The sequence below is a fragment of the Panthera onca genome, chromosome C2, assembly GCF_046562875.1.
Source record: "Panthera onca isolate mPanOnc1 chromosome C2, mPanOnc1 haplotype 2, whole genome shotgun sequence".
Lineage (NCBI taxonomy): Eukaryota > Metazoa > Chordata > Mammalia > Carnivora > Felidae > Panthera > Panthera onca.
The window spans coordinates 126,356,821-126,378,411 of NC_138347.1; the positions used below are offsets into that span (position 1 = coordinate 126,356,821).

Here is a 21,591-nt window from a genome sequence, read left to right on the forward strand (position 1 = left end):
TCAACTCAAGCTTCCTTACCCAACCCAATCACCCCTAGTTTTCTTTTTTCTTTAAATGTTTTTTTTTTCCAAATGTATATTTATTTTTGAGAGATCTCAAGCAGGGGAAGGGCAGAGAGAGGGAGACAGAAGATCTGAAGCAGACTCTGTGCTGACAGTGGTGAGTCTGATGTGGGGCTCAAACCCACAAACCATGAGATCATGACCTGAGCCAAAGTCAGACACTCAACCAACAGAGCCACCCAGGCACCCCTCACCTCTAGTTTTCTAATATAAATAGGTGACAAAACAGGGCTTGGTATTAAGCATTTTACCTTATTGTGTACTTTTCAAAAATGAATATTTTTGAATATTGAAGGATTTTTGTTGAACACTTGTAGAACATTGGGCATGAACATTTTTTTAGGACAACAGACGTTCCATTCAAAAGGGGTCATTTCCTCAAGTCTTCTGTTCTTTAGTGATGAAAGTTAACATTCTCCTACCACAATTACCTTTTGTTAATAACAGTAAAGACACTGGGTTCATGATGTTTCACATATTTATTAATATTTGTTTTTGAATATATTAGACTAGAATTTTCTACATCTGCATATATTAATTATATATTATATAGCACTCTGTCACTTATACAACACAAAACATTTATAGGTAAACATTAAAATGGCAGTGTACCTATGAATAAGTGAATGTTAACAAAATAATAATCAAGTCTTCACTTGATGGGAGAGTCTAGGATTTCCTGATAATCCTGCCTTCTTAAATTCCTCCAATAAAGTTTATAACCAGCAAGGACAAAAACACTAATCATAATGATTACCCCTCCAAAAACATCATAGACACTAGGAAATATGTGTAACACTAGAAGCTGCAAGACCATAGCTACTACAATCTCCAGGTGTTGCACTGTGCTGACCAAAGCTGGATGGAATTTGTCCAAGGCATAATAAACTCCTAAGAATGCTGCAGTAGAACAGACACATATGGCAATGAGATAACTCCAGGTTTCTCCATCTAATGGGATGATGGGTTCTTGAAGAACAAACATAGTAGATATTCCCCAGATTGTCCCAGTCCAACCAAAGGTAAATAGTGCAGTCCACATGCTAATCTTCTCTTTAATGGATCTGTATACTATCATGGAAAGAGCAGTGGTCAGTCCAGCCATCACAGTCATAGTATACCCAAAGGCTTCTTTCCAGGCATTTAACAAAGAATTGTCTTCATCAACAATGTTGGGGATCATGACAAGACAAACACCTAAGATGCTGCAAACAACAGTAGCCATGTCAACATAAGCCATTTTCTCATCCACAAGTAAAAAAGCTAAAATGGCACTGAAGACTGTGGTTGTGGCTCTCCACATAGTGGTCCCATTGCTGGGAGGAACTATTGAAAATGATGTATAAGCACAGGTGATAGAAATGACATTGCATACACCATAAAAGAAGAGTCGTAATCTGTATCCACTGGGTCCAAAGGGCGCCTCCTGGTAGTAACACACAACTAACACAGACAAGACCTGCAAGACAGAACGGATAAAAATCAGTTCTAGAGATGGAACTTTAGAACGGTCAGAAACAAGCCTAGTGATAAGAGCTACACATCCATGAGCCAAAGCAGATCCAAACAGCACTATCCACATTTTTCTGGATTGAAAAATGTTTTTTTCTGCAAAGCTCTGGAACTGTCCAATATCATCCGTCATTGGGTCTTCCGTTGGTGGAGGTCGAGTATCCATGGTTCCAAAGAAAGTTCTTCCTTTTCTTTTCATTTCACTCAGTAGGCCTTTCTTTGGATTTTCTTCCATAAAATTTCCATAGTCTTCATTGATTTCTTCATATCCATCATCCCCAGGCTGGGGATAATGAGAAGTATATTTCACCATCACAGTGTTGGGATGTATTTTCACCCGTTTTTTAACTGGATATTTTTTGGAGGGAGAAGTATCCATTTCTTCAGATAAGCAATTCTATTTAAGAAAAAAAAAAGACAAATGTACATATTCATTCAGTGGAAATTTAATTTTAATTTCTATTATAATCATACACACCAATTTAGTAATAGAAAGTAGAGGTTGTTAGCAGGAGTTTTTAAAAAAAGTAATAGGAAGAGAAGATCTGGCTGTGCCTTATCAGATGTAAGAGGCCCAATGAAATTGTCTGCACTTTTTTCACTTTTATTCTATGTCTGCCCCTATTTCTCATTCTGCTTATTCTTTGTCTCGTGCAGCCCATTGCTTATCTTTACATCTCAAACAACTGATATTTTCCCATCTTTTCGTTCCTATGTGTTTCTCCACTCATCCAATAAGAAAAACACAGAAAAGTAAATAACAACTTAGATAAAATCTTTCCTTTCTACTGTGTTCCTTGTCTATTATAAATTTTAAGTGGATAAGTCCAATGTTTTTTGAATAATCCCTTCTGTATAATATCACATTTACCTCTATATTACTAATTATAGTCTTTTAGACATTTATTCTGGGCTCCCCATACATATTTAGATAGACAAAAATTAGAAAATTAATAAAATGGGGGTGCCTGGGTGGCTTGGTCAGTTAAACATCTTACTCTTGACCTCAGCTCAGATCTTGATCTAGGGATTATGAGTTCAAGCCCCACGATGGGCTCCGTGCTAGGTGTGGAGGCTACTTAAAAAATAATAGATAAATAAATAAACAAACAAACAAATAAATAAGTGGCTTTAGTGACAGTCATGCATTGTTGGTGTGTATTACATCTCTGATGAGCAATTGGTTAATATGTATTAAGATTTTGACTGAAACTACTCTTTAACTCAGCAATATCACTTCTTTTTTTTTTAAAGGAGCTTCAAGGTTTGTTGTGTTTTTTTTTTTGTTCACTGTTTATTTATTTATTTTTGAGAGAGCACAAGTGGGGAGAGGGGCAGAGAGAGAAAGGAAGACAGAGAATCTGAAGCAGGCTCCAGGCTCTGAGCTGTCAGCATAGAGCCCAATACGGGGCTCGAACCCATGAACTGTGAGATCACGACCTGAGTCAAAGTTAGACACTTAACCAACTGAGCCACCCAGGCACCCCTCAGCAATATCACTTCTAAGATTTTATCCTGAAGAATTGACCACAAGATGCTTTTTATCTTATGTGTTTAAAAAAAGGAAAAATAATACATTTTTATATGTGCTTATATAACATACAGAAATTATGGAAAGATACAAAGTAAACTAACAATAATTAGGGTAGAACAAGGAACAAGAATGGAGGAAAACATTTTTACTGTATACTTTTTTGTATTTTTATTTTTGAATCACAATAGTGTTCAAAAAATTAGATTACAAACTAAAACAAAATGTTCTGCTATTTTAGAAAAAGAGCATACAAAAAATTATGGAAAAAAATGTATGAATAGGAGGGTTCATTGTAGCTTACCCCAATGTCCCTTCATAAATTAAAATACTATGCTATACATCCATTAAAAACAAGACAGATCTTTATTGACACTGAAAGATGTCCATGACATTTTGTTGAGTAGGAAAAAAGCTTGTTGTAAGGATTAAATGAGATAATGCATATAAAAAATTTGGCACAGTGCAGGCACATCATGAATCCTCAATAAATGTTGACAAGAATTCAGTTTCCTTTTACCTATAATTAACTCTCTTAAAACACTAGGTATCTTCTACATTGTTTCTTTCCTCAAGACTTGTATCTGTTCACTCAGTTCTCTTTTCTGTTCATTCTCTCTCTCTTTTTCTAAGAACAATTTCCTATTTCCTTCCCAATGATTTCTCCCTTCTAAAAAAAAAAAAAAGAAAGAAAGAAAAGAAACCTTTTTATTTTTTTGTCCTTATAACATACTCCCTGTCCTTGCCAAAAACTCACCAGTTCCAGGATCTTAAACCATGGTCTAGAAATCAAATCCTATTTTGTTCTTTGACACCATCTGGGTAGCCAACTGTTTCATTCCTCTTTACTCTTTTCTCTTCTAAACAACACCATCTTCAGTTGGAAGAAGTCATTTTAAAAAACACCACCTGTACATCCAAGTTTTTCACTTTCCTAGCCTGGACCTCCCACTTACAGTCATTTCTGCATATTGCTATCAAGCCAATATGATGTTCTTTTCTTCCAACTTTTTTTAAAATTTATTTTGAGAGAGAGAGAGAGAGAAAGAGAGAGAGCACACACAAGTGGGGGAGGGGCAGAGAGAGAGAGGGAGGGAAAGAGAATCCCAAGCAGGCTCCACACTGCCAGCGCAGAGACCACTGTGGGGCTCGAACTCATGAATTGTGAGATCATGACCCAAACCAAAGTGAAGAGCCAGACGCTTAACCAACTGAGCCACCCAGGTATTCCTTTTTTCTTCCAACTTTTATCATGTTGTGCCTTCAGCTTCAATAATCCCAAATTGAATAGTCTTCATCTCCCACATAGATTTTCCTTCCCTAACCTCCTCATTTTTGTTTGCGATACCACTATTTCTCCGGTTCCCCAAACTAGAAACCAGGGAATACTCTCAATTATCCTTTTTGCTGTTATGCTTCCATTTGGTCATCAATCTTACTGTTCTTGTCTTTGAAATATTTCTGATTTTTCCTTTCTTCTCCAATTCCATTTTACCTTTGTGATTCTGGATCAGGTTATTGTGAATTCCTATCTAGAATATTGCAACAGCATCCTAACTAGACCCCTTAAATCCTAACCCTTCTCCCTTAAAATCCGTCTATATTATACCACTGCCACTTTAGTCTGTCTTTAAAAGATTCAAAACAAAACAAAAATTTCCCTTAAGCTTTCCCCACTTAAGAACTTACAGTGATTTTTTTTTCCTGGCTACCTCACTGAATCTCAACTCTTTTGCTTGGCTCTCCAGACCCTACCTCATCTAGCCCCTATCAGTACTTGACTCCTTAACACACATACTGCTGTGATCAGTCCAGTGCCCTCCCTGACCTCACTCCCTACATGTACATGTCTAAGTCTTTATACTCATGAGTTTCCTCTGCTCCAACTTTCTAAACACTGCTCATTTTTTAAGAAGGGCCAGTCCAAATTTTGCCTTTTAGAAACAAGCCTTCCCTGGTCACTCTAGCCTCTTATTTTTTTCCTTTCTTGTTTAACATCTGCAGTAGTTCTTCTAATTTTTGTAATCTAATCATTTTATTATTTAGTTGTCTCAACTCGGTGGCATTTCATCTCCAGCTACTGTACTCAAATTTCTATCTTAAAATCTCCTTTCCTTGCGGGGCACCTGGGTGACTCAGTAGGTTAAGCGTCCAACTTCGGCTGAGGTCATGATCTCACAGTTTGTGAGTTCGAGCTCTGTGTCAGGCTCTGTGCTGACAGCTCAGAGAGAGGAGCCTGGTTCGGATTCTGTGTCTCCCTCTCTGTTCCTTCCCACGCGCACCCTGTCAAAAATAAAGATAAAAAAAAGATTTTTTTTAATCTCTTTTCCTTGCTAGTCAGCAAGTATCTTGATGACATCTCTGTTAGAACGCATAACTTCTCATGTGCTACCCATTGTTAAAGTTTTGTCTTATATCCATTAAAAACTTTCCCGTTCCCATTGCAGGCCAGATTTATAGCTCCAGGGGCACGGACAGGGAGAGAATGTGTTCTGCCATTTTGCTCCTTCTCCCATTCCCTCCCTTTGGAGTCTGTGGGACGGTGGTGACTCTGCCTCTGGGACACCTCTTCCATCTCCCTATTCTAGGCTCTAGCTCCCCTGGTATATTGGCACAGGGAGAAAGGAAAAGGAAAAGAACACATGTTTTATATTGGCTCCAGTTTTGTGGCTTTTTGATGTATAAACTTGGCTGTGCCGAACTACATTCCCTAGTTATTTAATCGAAACTAATCTGGGTGTTGCTGTAAAGGTATTTTGCAGATGTGAGAAAAATCCCTAATCAGTGACTTTAAGCTAATCAAAAGAAAGTGTACTCTGTATGGGCCTGACCTGATTGGGTGAGCCCTTTAAAACAGGGCTTAGGCTTTTCTTGGGTTTGGATATTCCAAATATTTAACTCCCTTAGGGTTACAGCCTACTCTCGATCTTCTTTCCTCATTGCCAGTGGGCAAAGCTTCAGCCTGTGCTCATGGGATTCCAACATGTTCTTGATCTTCTCTTTCTGACTGCCTGCCCTACAGACTTCAGACTTGTTTATCCAGTCCCCACAATTATCTTAGCCAATTCCTTGTAATAAATCTCTTACTGATTCTGAGTCTCAGGTTGAACCCTGATTCTGACAACATGTTGGAATTCATTCTTTGATTGTTGTCTTTGTTTCTCTGTTAGCTCTGATAGGTCACTGATACTTTCTAGGTTGTAGGTATCCAAATTCAGGCTATCCTGGGGAAATTTTGTAGGGCCTCCCCAGTGCATAAATCCCTGATGTGACAGCACCTCCTCCCCTAGGGCTTATGGCCCACAGATTTTTGCTGCTAGGTCCTCTTCCCTGGAGGACATCTCTCTTGGGCAGGCACCAACAGTATTTACCGGAAACACATACCCTTACCACTCAGTGGAGTGTGCCGCTGTCCCCTTCTCTCCAACTTTATTTCTCTTCATTCAAACAAGCAAAGGGCAAATTAAAATGTGCTATCTAAGCAGACTTAGAAATGGAGAATGAGAAGGCACACTCAATCATCATACATAATGATCTGGTAACCTTTACCCTCAGTCAGCTATAAGAGGGGACTTGCCTCTCCTTTCTCCCATTAGGAAAAAGCATAACGTTTTTCTTAAACCAAAGACCATAAAGATAATATGATCCCTGTGACAGATAGTATTTTTCAAAAAGAACCACAAATCTAGTATCTCCTATATTACATGTTTGGTTGTGTTTTGGTTTTTTTTAATGTGAATTTGACATTATTAAATAGAGAGGTAGGGTCTATATCTCCTCCCATTAAAAGTAGGTAGGCTTCCGTGACTGTTTCAACCAATAGAGTATGGCACAAGTGGCATATTGTGACTTCTGAGGTGAGGTCATAAGAAGTGAAACCGCTATGCCTTCCTCTGGTAGCTCTGAGGCTACCAAGGTGTGAGGATGCTCAAACTAGCCCATGTAGAGAAACCATATAGAATGGTTCTGAAACTATATAAAGAGAGAGAAATGCCTGGCCACGCCCCAGCCCCCAGCTGCTCTAACCCCTTGCTGTTCCAACTGTAGCCACCCATCTGATTTCAAGTATATAAGAGACCTTGAGTCAGAATCTCCCTGCCAAGTACTTTCCAAATTCCTGATCTACAGAAACTATGACAGATAATAAAATGATTGTTGTTTAAGTTACTCAGCTTTGGAGTGATTTGTTACCTGTGGTAGATACCTGGAATACCAGTTATCCAGTGCCTTCCCCAGTATTTTAAGGCATGGGAAGGAGTAGGGATCTCAGTGATAATTAAAGGAAAGGACTCTTATATCTGGCCCTAACTGATGGACTTTCAAAAGTGGAGCATTTTGCCCTCCATTGTAAGATCATGGACACTAATTCCAAGATAAAAGTTTTATTCTACATCTTATTAGGCATACATTAGTGTATTTAACCTTAGTCCACCTGCATACTTTAAACTATTATTCACGTGGTGAAATTTTTGTTCATTTCTATTCATGAATTAGTTTATGACAGATATATTACTGGTATCTGTCAACACTATTAAATTTATATTGTGTCCCACTGATTCAAAAACCATCTTATAGGGGTGCCTGGGTGGCTCAGTCAGTTAAGTGTCCGACTTGATTTTGGCTCAGGTCATGATCTCACAGCTCATGGGATTGAGCCCCACACTGACAGCGTGGAGCCTGCCTGGGATTCTCTTTCTCCTTCTCTCTCTGCCTATCCCCCGGGTGCATGGGAGCTCGCTCTCTCTCTCTCTCTCTCTCTTCCTTTCTCTCTCAAAATAAATAAACAGTTTTTAAAAAATACAAAAGCCATCTTATACTAAAGAGATACATAATAATCTTCTTCAGTCTCTCTAGTTTTGATTTAATTATAGTTTTCATAAAAAACAGTTCTTGAAAAGAACCTGAAATCCTGACTAGTTCTTACATTTTTGCACATGTAAGTCAACATGTATTCACTTCAATCAATATTAATTGAGGTACCATAAATTCAGCATCATGCTAGGCTCTATAAATATAAAGATAAAATAGGCATGGTTCCTGCACTCAGAGAGCTCATAGACTAGTGGAAGAGACAAGTAAAGTCAAATTTATTATTTTAATAAGTTAATAATGCAAGCAACTATATGAAGTTCAGGGAGAGGCTGGAGCACATACAAAGGGCATCTAACCCAGATAAAGGGGAATCTTAGCAAGTTTCCAGGTGAAAAGGATACCTGAATTGGGACTTTATGCATATGTGACAATTCGTCAAGTAAAAAGGAGGAGAAAAAAATTTTTTTCTAGAGATAAGAAATTTAAAAGTCAGAAAAGTTGTTTTTTAGTTCTGGCTCTGCCACCAACTAAAGTAATAATTATTCTATTTCAAGAGAAAGAGTTTTAGATGGTAATCATTGGGATCTTTTGATTCAACTCTCTTTAAAATCAGTTTGTGTTTTTTTAAATGTTTATTGATTGATTGATTGATTGATTGATTGACAGAGAGAAAGACAATCCCAAGCAGGCTCTGTGCTGTTAGTGCAGAGCCTGACACAAGGCTAAAATGCTTGACACAAATGGATTAAAAGGATGCACAGTTTGGTGTCTGCTTGAACAATGGGGACAAATCAGTGTGGTCAGCCTGAAACCAATATTTTTTTCCCTAAGAGGCTCTGTTTCCTAAGCTACATTCCACAACATAAGGCCCATGATTAATTCTCTCCCAAGGTTGAGAAAATTAACACTGACATCCCTACTGTCTTGGTAGGAATCCTTGGGTAATACCCTTATTATACTTTAAGCAAATGCTACTTGGTAGTGAGAGTTTCTTTCTTTAGTGACCAGACTGATCCCTACAGTGGTAAAAAGTATTAGCTATAAAACTGGCAACTACAATTTGATTATAATATTAGTGGTTTAAATGTAGGTACTAATGTAACATTTGACACATATGAATAAAATTGGCTTTTAAATAAACAAAAAGAACTAATAGGTTAGTACCTTAAACCTGAGCAGCCTCACCCTACAATAGCTTATTAACCCAATTTGCTTTGACAGTCTTGCCCCTGAGTGAAAATGATCACCTAACCGATCACCTAAAAGGGAGGACACAACAACTACCTTTCCAGGATATCGTGAGACATTAGGACATGCACAGGTTCTGTGCTGTTAAATATACCTCCTGAGAGAAGCCATTCCTCCCTCCAAAATGATGATGGGGGCCCATGTTCTGAGGCCCCACAGGCTGTCAGCATGATTCTACCCATCCTTAGGCTGAACCCTGGCTGGCATAACTCTTAACACCGCTCTTTGAATAAGGATTCTTCTCCCTTCCCCACTGCAATTCCTAAAGGTCAGGGTGGCTAGAGGCAGCATTTAAGTTTGCTTGTAATTTATTAATACTCCTTGAGCCTGCACCTTTGTGTGCAAAGGCACACTGCTTTAGAGAAAAAAGAACTTGCTTCTAAACTCCCATCTCTCAAACTAGAAAATCACTTCTTAAACTAATAGAGTTTGAGAGACAAGAATATTGATAATAAGTGCAAAATAACAGAGTAGAAGATAAAGGACATGCCTTTTCTTGCATCAGGCACACTTAGGAAGTGAAGAATTTATCAGAAGTAATTGCCTTTCTTATAAGGTGTGATAATATTCATGTTGCATGTAAGTAGCAAATAATAAAATCAAATCATGAAACTGAACAGTTTATGAAGATGTAAAATAGGGCCTACAGGAAAAGTTAATTGTATAAGACTTCAATCAAATACTCAGGTTATATAGGAGCCCACCATAGGCAAATTTGACAGAAGAATAAATAATAAAAGAGGAGACATATAGTCTCCTATAGTATAGACATATACTACAGTCATATAGTAGTCTCCTATGGTGAACCAACTGAATATTACCTCTATAAAAATATAAAAGGAAATTTCTGGAGCAAATTCTGAAAATCAGATGTATTACTTAGGACATATATACTATATGTAGTGGCAGAACTTGTAATAAAAATATCACTCATATTGCAACAGTTTATTGCTTGACAAAAAAAAGTCCAATGACCTCTCACTTAGAAAAACAAAATATAAGGCAAATAATCATTTCCCCTTTTGTAATACTTAGATTAAAGCATCCTTGCAATGAGCTATCAGAAAGAGACTAAGAAGACAAAGAAAACCTTGATCTAGCCAGACACCACAACAATATTTCAGCGCTCTAACAGAAACAATCAAAATAGGATAAAAGCAAGAATGGAAAATCAAATAGAATAAAGAAAGGCAAAACTAATGGCTTTAAAATCTAGTGAAAACAGAAGGAAGAAGGAAAGGTGGAAGAAGTCAGTGACAGTAATAACATCAAGAGCCAGGTATACTGATATTTACATTTGTATAGATACCATGCTAAGCACTAAACATGGGTTAACTCAGCTTTGAGAGGAAGTGAAACCTTAGGAGGTTTAGGAGTAGGGAAGCATTGAAGAAACAATTAAAAATTTGGAGAAAGCTAATGGCCTACCTCACTTTGAACTGAAAGAACTTAAAAGGAGGTAAAAGAAACTAATTTGGTAGACATTACTGAATACACTCCATGTGAAGGACACCAGGTAGGCTATGTGGCACAGAGCAGGTCAGTAGGTTCTATTGTCAAAAAGAATTTGTGCCAGAGGGTTGTTTAGAACTTTTTCACACAGTACCCAAAATTAGTCTCTCCTCCCTATTCTGCTCTCCTTTCCTCTTCCCAATTCCCTCCCTCTTCCCCTACTTTACATTCTCAATTTGACTCCTGTATCCCACAGGAGCCCTGTCTGACATTCTAGCCTGGAAGTAGCTGTTTTCATGCAAATAATCTCAAGAAAAATATTTATCTCATTGCCTTAATGACAAAGTATTATCACCATCAGGATCACATTCTGCTTTCATAGTAGACAAAACTATTTTCATTTTCTAAAAATCATAAGTTTTCTGATAGGTAATAGGAGTGATGATGACAAAATATCTGTATGGAAAGTAGGAGAAAAATCTCAATCACAAGACCACTTCTGCCACAGAGAATCCCACCCAAAAACTTGGCTTCTTGCCATCCAAACTAGTTGTACACATTTTCACTCCTTTGGGCCTTTTCCCTGTGCCACTTGGTACTCAGCCTCTGCCTCCTTTTGTCATTTTGTTCTCTTTGTGTATGACAATGTTAAGTTTTAAAAAGTAGTGGTTCCTGGGGCATCTGGGTGGCTCAGTCAGTTAAGCATCCAACTTCAGTTCAGGTCATGACCTCATGGTTCCTGAGTTCAAGCCCCGTGTCAGGCTCTGTGCTGACAGCTCAGAACCTGGAGCCTGCTTCAGATTCTGTGTCTCTCTCTCTTTGCCCCTCCCCCGTTTGCACTCTGTCTCTCTCTGTCTCTGTCTCTCTCTTTCTCGAAAATAAATAAAAGCATTAAAAATTTTTTTAACTTATAATTTAAAAAGGCAGGGGTGGGGCAGTGTGTGAGGGAGTTGTGGTTCCTCCTGTGTGGCTTGGAGGTGAGGGGGGAGGCAGTGCTAGGCACTGGTATTTTTTAAAACCTCCCTAGTTATCCGAATGTATAATTTCCTTGTGCAAGAACCACCTGAATAAATTATCCAAGGGCCCTTCTGGTTTTAAGATTTAACGAATGTGTTACTGCATAACTGAAGAAGACAGTAGCACAGGGCTAGAAAGTTACAACAAATCAAAACAAAACAGATAGTGAAGCCAGACTGCCTGGATTTGAATCTTAGCTACAGAACTTATTAAAATTATGACTTTCAGCAACTTGTTTTAACCTCTTTGCCTATTTCTTCTTCTGTAAAATTGCGATAATAATATTACCTCATAGGGTAGACTGAATATTAAATCAGTTAATACAAAAACTTGGTATCTGACATCGAGCAAGTGCTCAATTAATTTTAGTTTTTCTTTCACATTATTCTATCTGCCTGGAATGATCTGGTCCTCCTTTTTGTCCTTGTCTATCTGTTGAGTTCACATCTGTGCTTTAGTGGTTTGTCCAAGTGTTACTTCCTCCTTTGCAGTCTTCCTTGACCTCTCCCACCTTTGTGCCCTCACTATCCCTGCATTCATTTGTTTCTATCCTATCTTTCCCACCAGATGGTACACTTCTGGATAGCAGACTTTCATGCCATTTTATCCTAAGCTCCTAACACAGTAGCTGGCACATCCTGGCACTCAGTAAATATTTGTTGGCTGGAATGAAATGGATTTGGAAACCAAGAAGGAGACATGGAAAAGAATAGGGAATGATGTTAAGACTACTGACATCTCAAATAGCAAAAGCGAACTTGAGAAAGAAGAACAAAGCCGGAGATGTCATGCTCTCAGATTTCAAACTATAGTACAAAGCTACAGTAATCAAGACCCATATATGAATGGAATAGAAAAGAGATCCCAAAAATAAATCCACACATATATGGCCAATTAATCTATAACAAAGGACACAAGGGTATACAAGGGGGAAAGGCAGTGTCTTCAATAAATGGTAATGGGAAAATTGGACAGCTACATGCAAAAGAATGAAACTGGACCACTGTCTTACACCATATACAAAACCAAATTCAAAATGGATTAAAGACTTGAATGTAAGACCTGAAACCATAAAATTCCCAGAAGAAACCATAGGCAGTAAACTCTTTGACACTGGTCTTAGAAATATCTTTTTGGACTAGTCTTCTTAGGCAAGGGCAACAAAAGCTAAAATAAAGGGGATTACATCAAGCTAAAAAGCCTTTGTACAGCAAAGGAAAGCATTAACAAAACAAAATGGCAAACTCCTGATTCAGAGAAGACATTTACAAATCATACAACCTATAAGGGGTTAAAATCCAAAATATATAAAGAACTTATGCAACTTAATATTTTAAAAAATAGGTTGAAAAATGGGCACAGGACTTGAGTAGACATTTTTCCAAAGAAGACATACAGATAGAAAATAGGCACATGAAAAAATGCTCAACATCACTAATCATCAGTGAAATGCAAATCAAAACCATAATGAGATATCACTCATACAACCCACATATAATCAGATTAGCTATTATCAGGAATGCAAAAAACAGTAAGTGTTGGTGAGAATGTGGAGAAAAGGGAACCTCGAACACTGTTGGGAATGTAAATTGGTGCCACCACTATGGAAAAACGGTATGAAGATTCCTCAAAAAATTAAAAATATAACTACCATACAACCCAGCAATCCCACTTCTGGGTATTTATCTGTAGAAAACAAAAACACCAATCTATGTTCACTGCAGCATTACGTACAATAGCCAAAATATGGAAGTAACCTAAGTGCCCATTGATAGATGAATGGATAAAGATGTGGTATATATATATATATATATATATATATATATATATACATATACATATATATTTATGTATATGTAAATATATATATGGTGTGTATATATATATATATATATATATGGTGTGTATATATATATATATATATATATATACCACAGAATATGACTCAGCCATTCAAAAAGAATGGAATCTTACCATTTGTAAGACTGGACCTAGAGGGTATTATGTTAAGTGAAATAAGTCAGATAGAGAAAGACAAATATGATATGATTTCACAAATCTAAAGAACAAAACAAACCAAAACAAACAGATTCATAGATACAAGAAACAAACTGTTGGCTACCAGAGAGGGGAGGAGTTCGGGGTGGTAAAATAGGTAAAGAGTATTAAGAGAAACAAACTATTTTATTTATAAAATAAATAAGTCATGAGGATGAAAAATACAGCATAGGGAATATAATCAATAATATTATAATAACTTTGTATGGTGACAGATGGTGGCTAGACTTATTGAGAGGATCAACTTGTAATGTTTAAAAATATCAAACTGCTATGGTGTATACTTGAAACTAGTAGAATATTATATGTCAAATATACTTCAATAAAAAAAAAAAGGAAAAAAGACTACTGACATCTCTATAGGATCTCGTAGGCCCAGATATCCACTCAATCATTAATAGTCTTGGGTGACTGAAAGCCTTGCTTCCCTTGATAACACTACAGAAATTTTCCCTATTTTCTGCCTTTACCCTCTGTATTAGTGAGGGTTCTCCACAGAAACAGAATCAATAGGATGTGCATATACAGCCATATGTTGGAGAAATTGAAGGTTCAGTTCCAGACCATCCCAATAAAGCAAATACTGCTATAAAGCAAATCAAACAAATTTTTTGGTTTTCCCATGTGTATAAAACTAATGTTTACAGGCACCCTGGTGGTTCAGTCTGTTAAGTGCCCAACTCTTGATTTTGGCTCAGGTCATTACTTCATGGTCATGATCTCACATTTTTAAAAAATGTTTATTTGAAAGAGAGAGAGAGTGAGCAGGGGAGGGAGTGTCTCAGTGTTGATGGCTGCTGACAGATCAGATGGTGATTGCTGAAGTTTGGGATGTCTGGTGCAATTTCTTAAAATAAGATGACAATGAAGTTTGCTGCATCTGTTAACTCTCATTTAACAAATGATCTCTGTAGCACGTGATGCTGTTTGATAGCATTTTACCCACAGCAGAACTTCTTTCAAAATTGGAGTCATCCCCTCAAATGATCCAGAGACTAAGTTTATGTGATATTCCAAATCCTTTGTTGTCATTTCAACAATTTTCATGACATCTTCACCAGGAGTAGATACCATCTTAAGAAACCACTCCTCTGCTCATCTATAAGAAGCAACTCCTTAGCCATTCAAGTTTTATCATGAGATTTCAGCAACGCAATCTCATCTTCAGGCTCCACTTCTAGTTGTCTTGCTATTTCTACCACATCTGTGATCAACTTCCTCCACTAAAGTCTTGAAACCCTCAAAGTCATCCACAAGGTTAGAATCAACTTCTTCCAAACTCCTGTTAATGTTATTTTGACCTCTTCCCATGAATCACCAATGTTCTTCTTTTTTATTTTTAGTTTATTTATTTATTTTTGAGAGACAGAGAGACAGCATGAGTGGGGGAGGAGCACAGAGAAGAGACAGAATCCCAAGCAGGCTCTGCACTGTCAGCATGAAGCTGTATGTGGGGCTCGAACTCACAAAATCGTGAGATCATGACCTGAGCCAAAACCAGGAGTCAGATGCTTAACCAACTGAGCCACCCAGACACTAATTTAAAAAATATTTTTAACACCAACAATGAAGCAACAGAAAGAGAAATTAAGGAATCAATCCCATTTACAATTGCACCAAAACCCATAAAATACCTAGGAATAAATCTAACCAAAGAGGTGAAAAATCTATACACTGAAAACTATAGGAAGCTTATGAAAGAAATTGAAGACACAAAAAAATGGAAAAAGATTCCATACTCCTGGATAGGAAAAACAAATGTCAATACTACCCAAAGCAATCTACATATTCAATGCAATCCCAATCAAACTTGCACCAGCATTCTTCTCAAAGCTAGAACAAATAATCCTAAAATTTGTATGGAACCAGAAGAGACGCTGAATAGCCAAAGTAATCTTGAAAAAGAAAACCAAAGCAGGAGGTATCACAATCCCGGATTTCAAGCTATACTACAAAGCTGTAATCATCAAGACAGTATGGTACTGGCACCAAAACAGACACTCAGATCGATGGAACAGAATAGAGAACCCAGAAATGGACCCACAAACGTATGGCCAACTAATCTTTGACAAAACAGTAAAGACTATCCAATGGAATAAAGACAGTCTCTTCAGCAAGTGGTGCTGGGAAACCTGGACAGCGACATGCAGAAGAATGAACCCGGACCACTTTCTTACACCATACACAAAAATAAACTCAAAATGGATGAAAGACCTAAATGTAAGACAGGAAGCCATCAAAATCCTCCAGGAGAAAGCGGGTAAAGACCTCTTTGATCTTGGCCGCAGCAACTTCTTACTCAACATGTCTCCAGAGGCAAGGGTAACAAAAGCAGAAATAAACTATTGGGACCCCATCAAAATAAAAAGCTTCTGCACAGCAAAGGAAACAACCAGCAAAACTAAAAGGCAACTGACAGAATGGGAGAAGATATTTGCAAACAACATATCAGATAAAGGGTTAGTATCCAAAATCTATAGAGAACTTATCAAACTCAACACCCAAAAAACAAAGAATCTAGTGAAGAAATGGGCAAAAGACATGAATGGACACTTCTCCAAGGAAGACATCCAGATGGCCAACCAACACATGAAAAAATGGTTAACATCACTCATCATCAGGAAAATACAAATCAAAACCAAAATGGGATGCCACCTCACACCTGTCAGAATGGCTAACATTAACAACTCAGGCAACAACAGATGTTGGCAACGATGCGAAGAAAGGGGATCTCTTTTGCATTGCTGGTGGGAATGCAAGCTGTTGTAGCCACTCTGGAAAACAGTATGGAGGTTCATCAAAAAATTAAAAATAGAACTACCCTACGACCCAGCAAATGCACTACTAGGTATTTATCCAAGGGATACAGGATGCTGTTTCGAAGGGACACATGCACCCCAAAGTTTATAGCAGCACTATCAACAATAGCCAAAGTATGGAAAGAGCCCAGGTGTCCATCAATGGATGAATGGACAAAGAGGATGTGCTATATGTATACAATGGAGTATTACTCAGCCATCAAAGAGAATGAGATCTTGCCATTTGCAGCTGCATGGATGGAACTAGAGGGTATTATGCTAAGCGAAATTGGTCAGTCAGAGAAAGACAAATATCATATGACTTCACTCAATGAGAACTTTAAGACACAGAACAGATTAACATAAGGGAAGGGAAGCAAAAATAATATAAAAACAGGGAGGGGGGCAAAACATAAGAGACTCTTAAATATGGAGAACGAACAGAGGGTTACTGGAGGGGTTGTGGGAGGGGGGATAGGCTAAATGGGTAAGGGGCATTAAGGAATCTACTCCTCAAATCATTGTTGCACTATTACGCTAACTAATTTGGACGTAAATTTTAAAAAATAAAATTAAAAATATTTTTAAATTTATTTAATGAATGTTCTTAATGGTATCTAAAATGACATATCTTTGGGGTGCCTGGGTGGCTTAGTCATTAAGCATCTGACTTTGCCTCAGGTCATGATCTCACTGTTTGTGAGTTCAAGTCCCACATTAGGTGAGCATGTACCCCACTTTGGCAAATCTTTTCCAGAAGGATTTCAATTTACTTTGCCCAGATCCACCAGAGAAATCTCTATGTATGTCATCTATAACCTTATGAAATGTATTCCTTAAATAATAAGACTTGAAAGTAAAAATTACTCCTTGATCCATGGGGTTCAAAGTGGATGTTGTGCTTTCTTTCACCGTACACAAAAATAAACTCAAAATGGATGAAACACCTCAATGTAAGACAGGAAGCCATCAAAATCCTCAAGGAGAAAGCAGGCAAAAACCTCTCTGACCTTGCTCACAGCAACTTCTTACTCAACATGTCTCCTGAGGCAAGGGAAATAAAAGCAAAAATGAACTACTGGGACCTCATCAAAATAAAAAGCTTCTGCATAGCAAAGGAAACAACCAGCAAAACTAAAAGCAACCGACAGAATGGGAGAAGATACTTGCAAACAACATATCAGATAAAGGGTTAGTATCCAAAATCTATAAAGAACTTATCAAACTCAACACCCAAAAAACAAAGAATCTAGTGAAGAAATGGGCAAAAGACATGAATGGACACTTCTCCAAGGAAGACATCCAGATGGCCAACCAACACATGAAAAAATGGTTAACATCACTCATCATCAGGAAAATACAAATCAAAACCACAATGAGATACCACCTTACACCTGTCAGAATGGCTAACATTAACAACTCAGGCAACAACAGATGTTGGCGAGGATGTGGAGAAAGAGGATCTCTTTTGCATTGTTGGTGGGAATGCAAGCTGGTACAGCCACTCTGGAAAACAGTATGGAGGTTCCTCAAAAAACTAAAAATAGAACTACCCTACGACCAGCAATTGCACTACTAGGCATTTATCCACGGGATACAGGTGTGATGATTTGAAGGGACACATGCACCCACATGTTTATAGCAGCACTATCAACAATAGCCAAAGTATGGAAAGACCCCAAATGTCCATCCACAGATGAATGGATAAAGAAGATGTGGTATATATATACAATGGAGTATTACTCAGCAATCAAAAAGAATGAAATCTTGCCATTTGCAACTACATGGATGGAACTGGAGGGTATTATGCTAAGTGAATTTAGTCAGAGAAAGATGAATATCATATGACTTCACTCCTATGAGGACTTTAAGATACAAAACAGATGAACATAAGGTAAGGGAAACAAAAATAATATAAAAACAGGGAGGGGGACAAAACATAAGACACTCTTAAATATGGAGAACAAACAAAGGGTTACTGGAGGGGTTGTGGGGGGGTGGGGAATGGGCTAAACAGGTAAGGGACATTAAGGAATCTACTCCTGAAATCATTGTTGCACTATATGCTAACTAATTTGGATGTAAGTTTTAAAAAATAAAAATAAAATTAAAAAAAATAAACTAAAAAAAAAAGTGGATGTTGTGTTAGCAGGCATGAAAAACAACATTAATCTCGTTGTATTATCTTCCATCAGAGCTCTTAGGTGACAAGGTGCATTGTCAATGAGCAGTAATGTTTTGAAAGGAATCTTTTTTTCTTAGCAGTAGCTCTCAATAGTGGGCTTAAAATATTCAGTAAGCCATTGTATAAACAAGCATACTGTTGTCCAGGCTTTGCTATTCCATTTAGAGAACACAGGCAGAGTAAATAAGCATAATTCTTAAGCTCTCTTGGTTTTTTGGAATGGTAAATGAGCACTGGCTTCAACTTAGAGTCACCAGCTGCATTGGCCCCTAACAAGAGGATCAGTCTGTCCTTTGAAGCTCTGAAGTCAGGCATTGACATCTCCTCTCTAGCTATAAAAGCCTTAGATGGCAACTTCTTCCAATAAAAGGCTGTTTTCATCTACAATGAAAATCTATTGTTTAGTGCAGCCACCTTCATTAATTAATTAATTAACTAGATCTTCTGGATAATTTGCTGCAGGTTCTATATCAGTACTTGCTGCTTCGCCTTGCACTTTTATGTTATGGAGATGGCTTCTTTCTTTAAACCTTACGAACCAACCTCTGCTAGTTTCAAGATATTCTTTTGAGAATAGCTTCCTCATCTTTCTCAGTCTTCAACGAACTGAGGAGAGTCAGGGCTTTGCTCTGGACTAGGCTTTGGCTTAAGGGAATGTTATGGCTAGTTTGATCTTTTTGGTTTTTAACATTTTTATTTTTTATTTATTTCTGAGAAAGAGTGTGAGCAGGGAAGTGGCAGAGAGAGAGGGGAGACACAGAATCCGAACCAGGCTCCAGGCTCTGAGCTGTCAGGACAGAGCCTGACGCAGGGCTCAAACCCATGAACAATGAGATCTTGACCTAAGTCGAAGTCAGATGCTTAACCGACTGAGCCACCCAGACACCCCATGGCTGGTTTGATCTTCTATCCAGACTACTCAAACTTTCTTCATATCAACAATGAGGCTGCTTTGCCTTAACATTTGTGTGTTCACTGAAGTAGCTCTTTTAATTTCCTTCAAGAACTTTGCCTCTGTATTCACCACTTGGCTAACTTTTTGGCACAAGAGGTCTACCTTACAGCCTATCTTGGCTTTCAACATGCCTTCTTCACTAAGCTTAATCACTTCAAGCCTTTGTTTTAATTGTTTTTAATGTTTATTTATTTTTGAGAGAGAGACAGAGACAGAGCACAAATGGGGGAGAGACAGAGAGAGGGAGACAGAATCCTAAGTAGGCTCTAGGCTCTGAGCTGTCTGCACAGAGCCTAACATGGGGCTTGAATTCACAAACCGTGAGATCATGACCTGAGCTGAAGTTGGGTGCTTAACCAACTGGGCTACCCAGGCACCCCTCGAGCCTTTGTTTTAAAGTGAGAGACGTGCAACTCTTCCTTTCACATGAATACTTACAGGCCATTGTAGGGTTATTAATTAACCTAATTTTAATACTATACCTCAGGGAACAGGAAGGCATGAGGAGAGGTGGGGGAACAGCTAGTCAGTGGAACAGTCAGAATACATATAACATTTGTTAAATTTGCCATCTTATATGGACACAGTTCATGGCACCTCAAAACAATTACAGTAATAACATAAAAGATCACTGATCACAGTTCACCATAACAAATATAACAATAATGAAAAAGTTTGAAATATTGTGAAAATTACCAAAATGTGACACAGACATTAAATGAGCAAATATTGTGGGAAAAATGATACCAGTAGACACAGGGTTGCCACAAGATTTCAATCTGTAAAAAATGCACACTAAACAAATGTGCAATAAATTAGGCATGCTCATATACGTTTGAGAGATTTATTTTAAGGAATTGGCTCATGTGATTGTGGTGCCTGACAAGACCAGTATCTTCAGGGTTGGCCAGCAGACTGGAAACCCAGGGAAGAGTTGCAGTTCAAGTCCAAATGGTCTGCTGGCAGAAGTCCCTTCTTTTCAGGGGATAGTAGTCTTTTCTTTTACGGACTTCAACTGATTGGATGAGGCCCACCCACATCATGGCAGGCAATCTACTCAATTCCACTGATTTTTTTTTTAATGTTTTCTTTCATTTGTTTTTTTAAGTAGACTTCACACCTAGGGCAGAGCCCAGCATGGAGCCCAGCACAGGGCTTGAACTCATGACCCTGAGATCAAGACCTGAGCTGGAAAAAAAAAAAAAAAAAGACCTGAGCTGAGATCAAGAGTCAGACACTTAACTGACTGAGCCACCTAGGCACCCCACAATCCCACAGATTTAAGCGTAAATTTCATCCAAAGACACCTTCACAGAAACATGTAGAATAGTCTTTAGCCTGCCAAGTTGACACATAAAATTATCACAGCCTCATCCTCTGGTTGTCCTCCACATGCACAAAAATTCTGGCTATTTCAAACTACAGGAAACTCTTTCAAAATGTCATGCTATTTCATGCCTCTGGATTTTTACATATGCTATTCCTCCTTTATGGAATACTTTTTTCCTGCTTTTTTACCTTGTAAATTCCTGCTTATTCTTCAAGGCTCAGATGAAATACCACCTTCTCTGCAAAATTCTCTGGCCTACCTCTTACCTCCATCTACGTTATGTGCCCACACCCTCATTCTTTCATTATACCTTCAATAATAGAATTTACTGCACTGAATTACAACTATGTTTTTGTCTTTCTTTTCCACTAGACCCATGAGAGTTTTAACCCCACAGGTATTAAAATTAGGCATTTCTAATTTTTATATTTTCAGCACCTAGCACAGTGCTTGGCATCAGACAGGAGTTCAGTAAGTGCTGTTGAATGAATTAATGGATTATTTTTTTTTTTAATGAAGCAAATTTTGTTAAGAACAAAGTTAAGTAACATATTTAAATGAATTTAAATGGCTCATGTAACTCATGTAAGGAACCGTATCCACTAAAACACTTTACTGTCCTTAATAATA

The 21,591-nt window shown here is 37.9% G+C and overlaps 1 protein-coding gene across 1 annotated transcript in view; it reads right to left on the bottom strand.

Annotated features, from left to right (window-relative positions):
- Nucleotides 1-560: 560 nt before the first annotated feature.
- The window catches only part of SLC35G2 (solute carrier family 35 member G2), a 44,663-nt gene continuing 23,632 nt past the window's right edge, over nucleotides 561-21,591 (bottom strand). The window contains exon 2 of the mRNA XM_060638736.3: nucleotides 561-1,972. Within this exon, the coding sequence (XP_060494719.1) occupies nucleotides 716-1,954 (1,239 nt within the window). The 5' untranslated portion in view covers nucleotides 1,955-1,972 and the 3' untranslated portion in view covers nucleotides 561-715. The remainder of the gene's footprint in view (nucleotides 1,973-21,591) is intronic.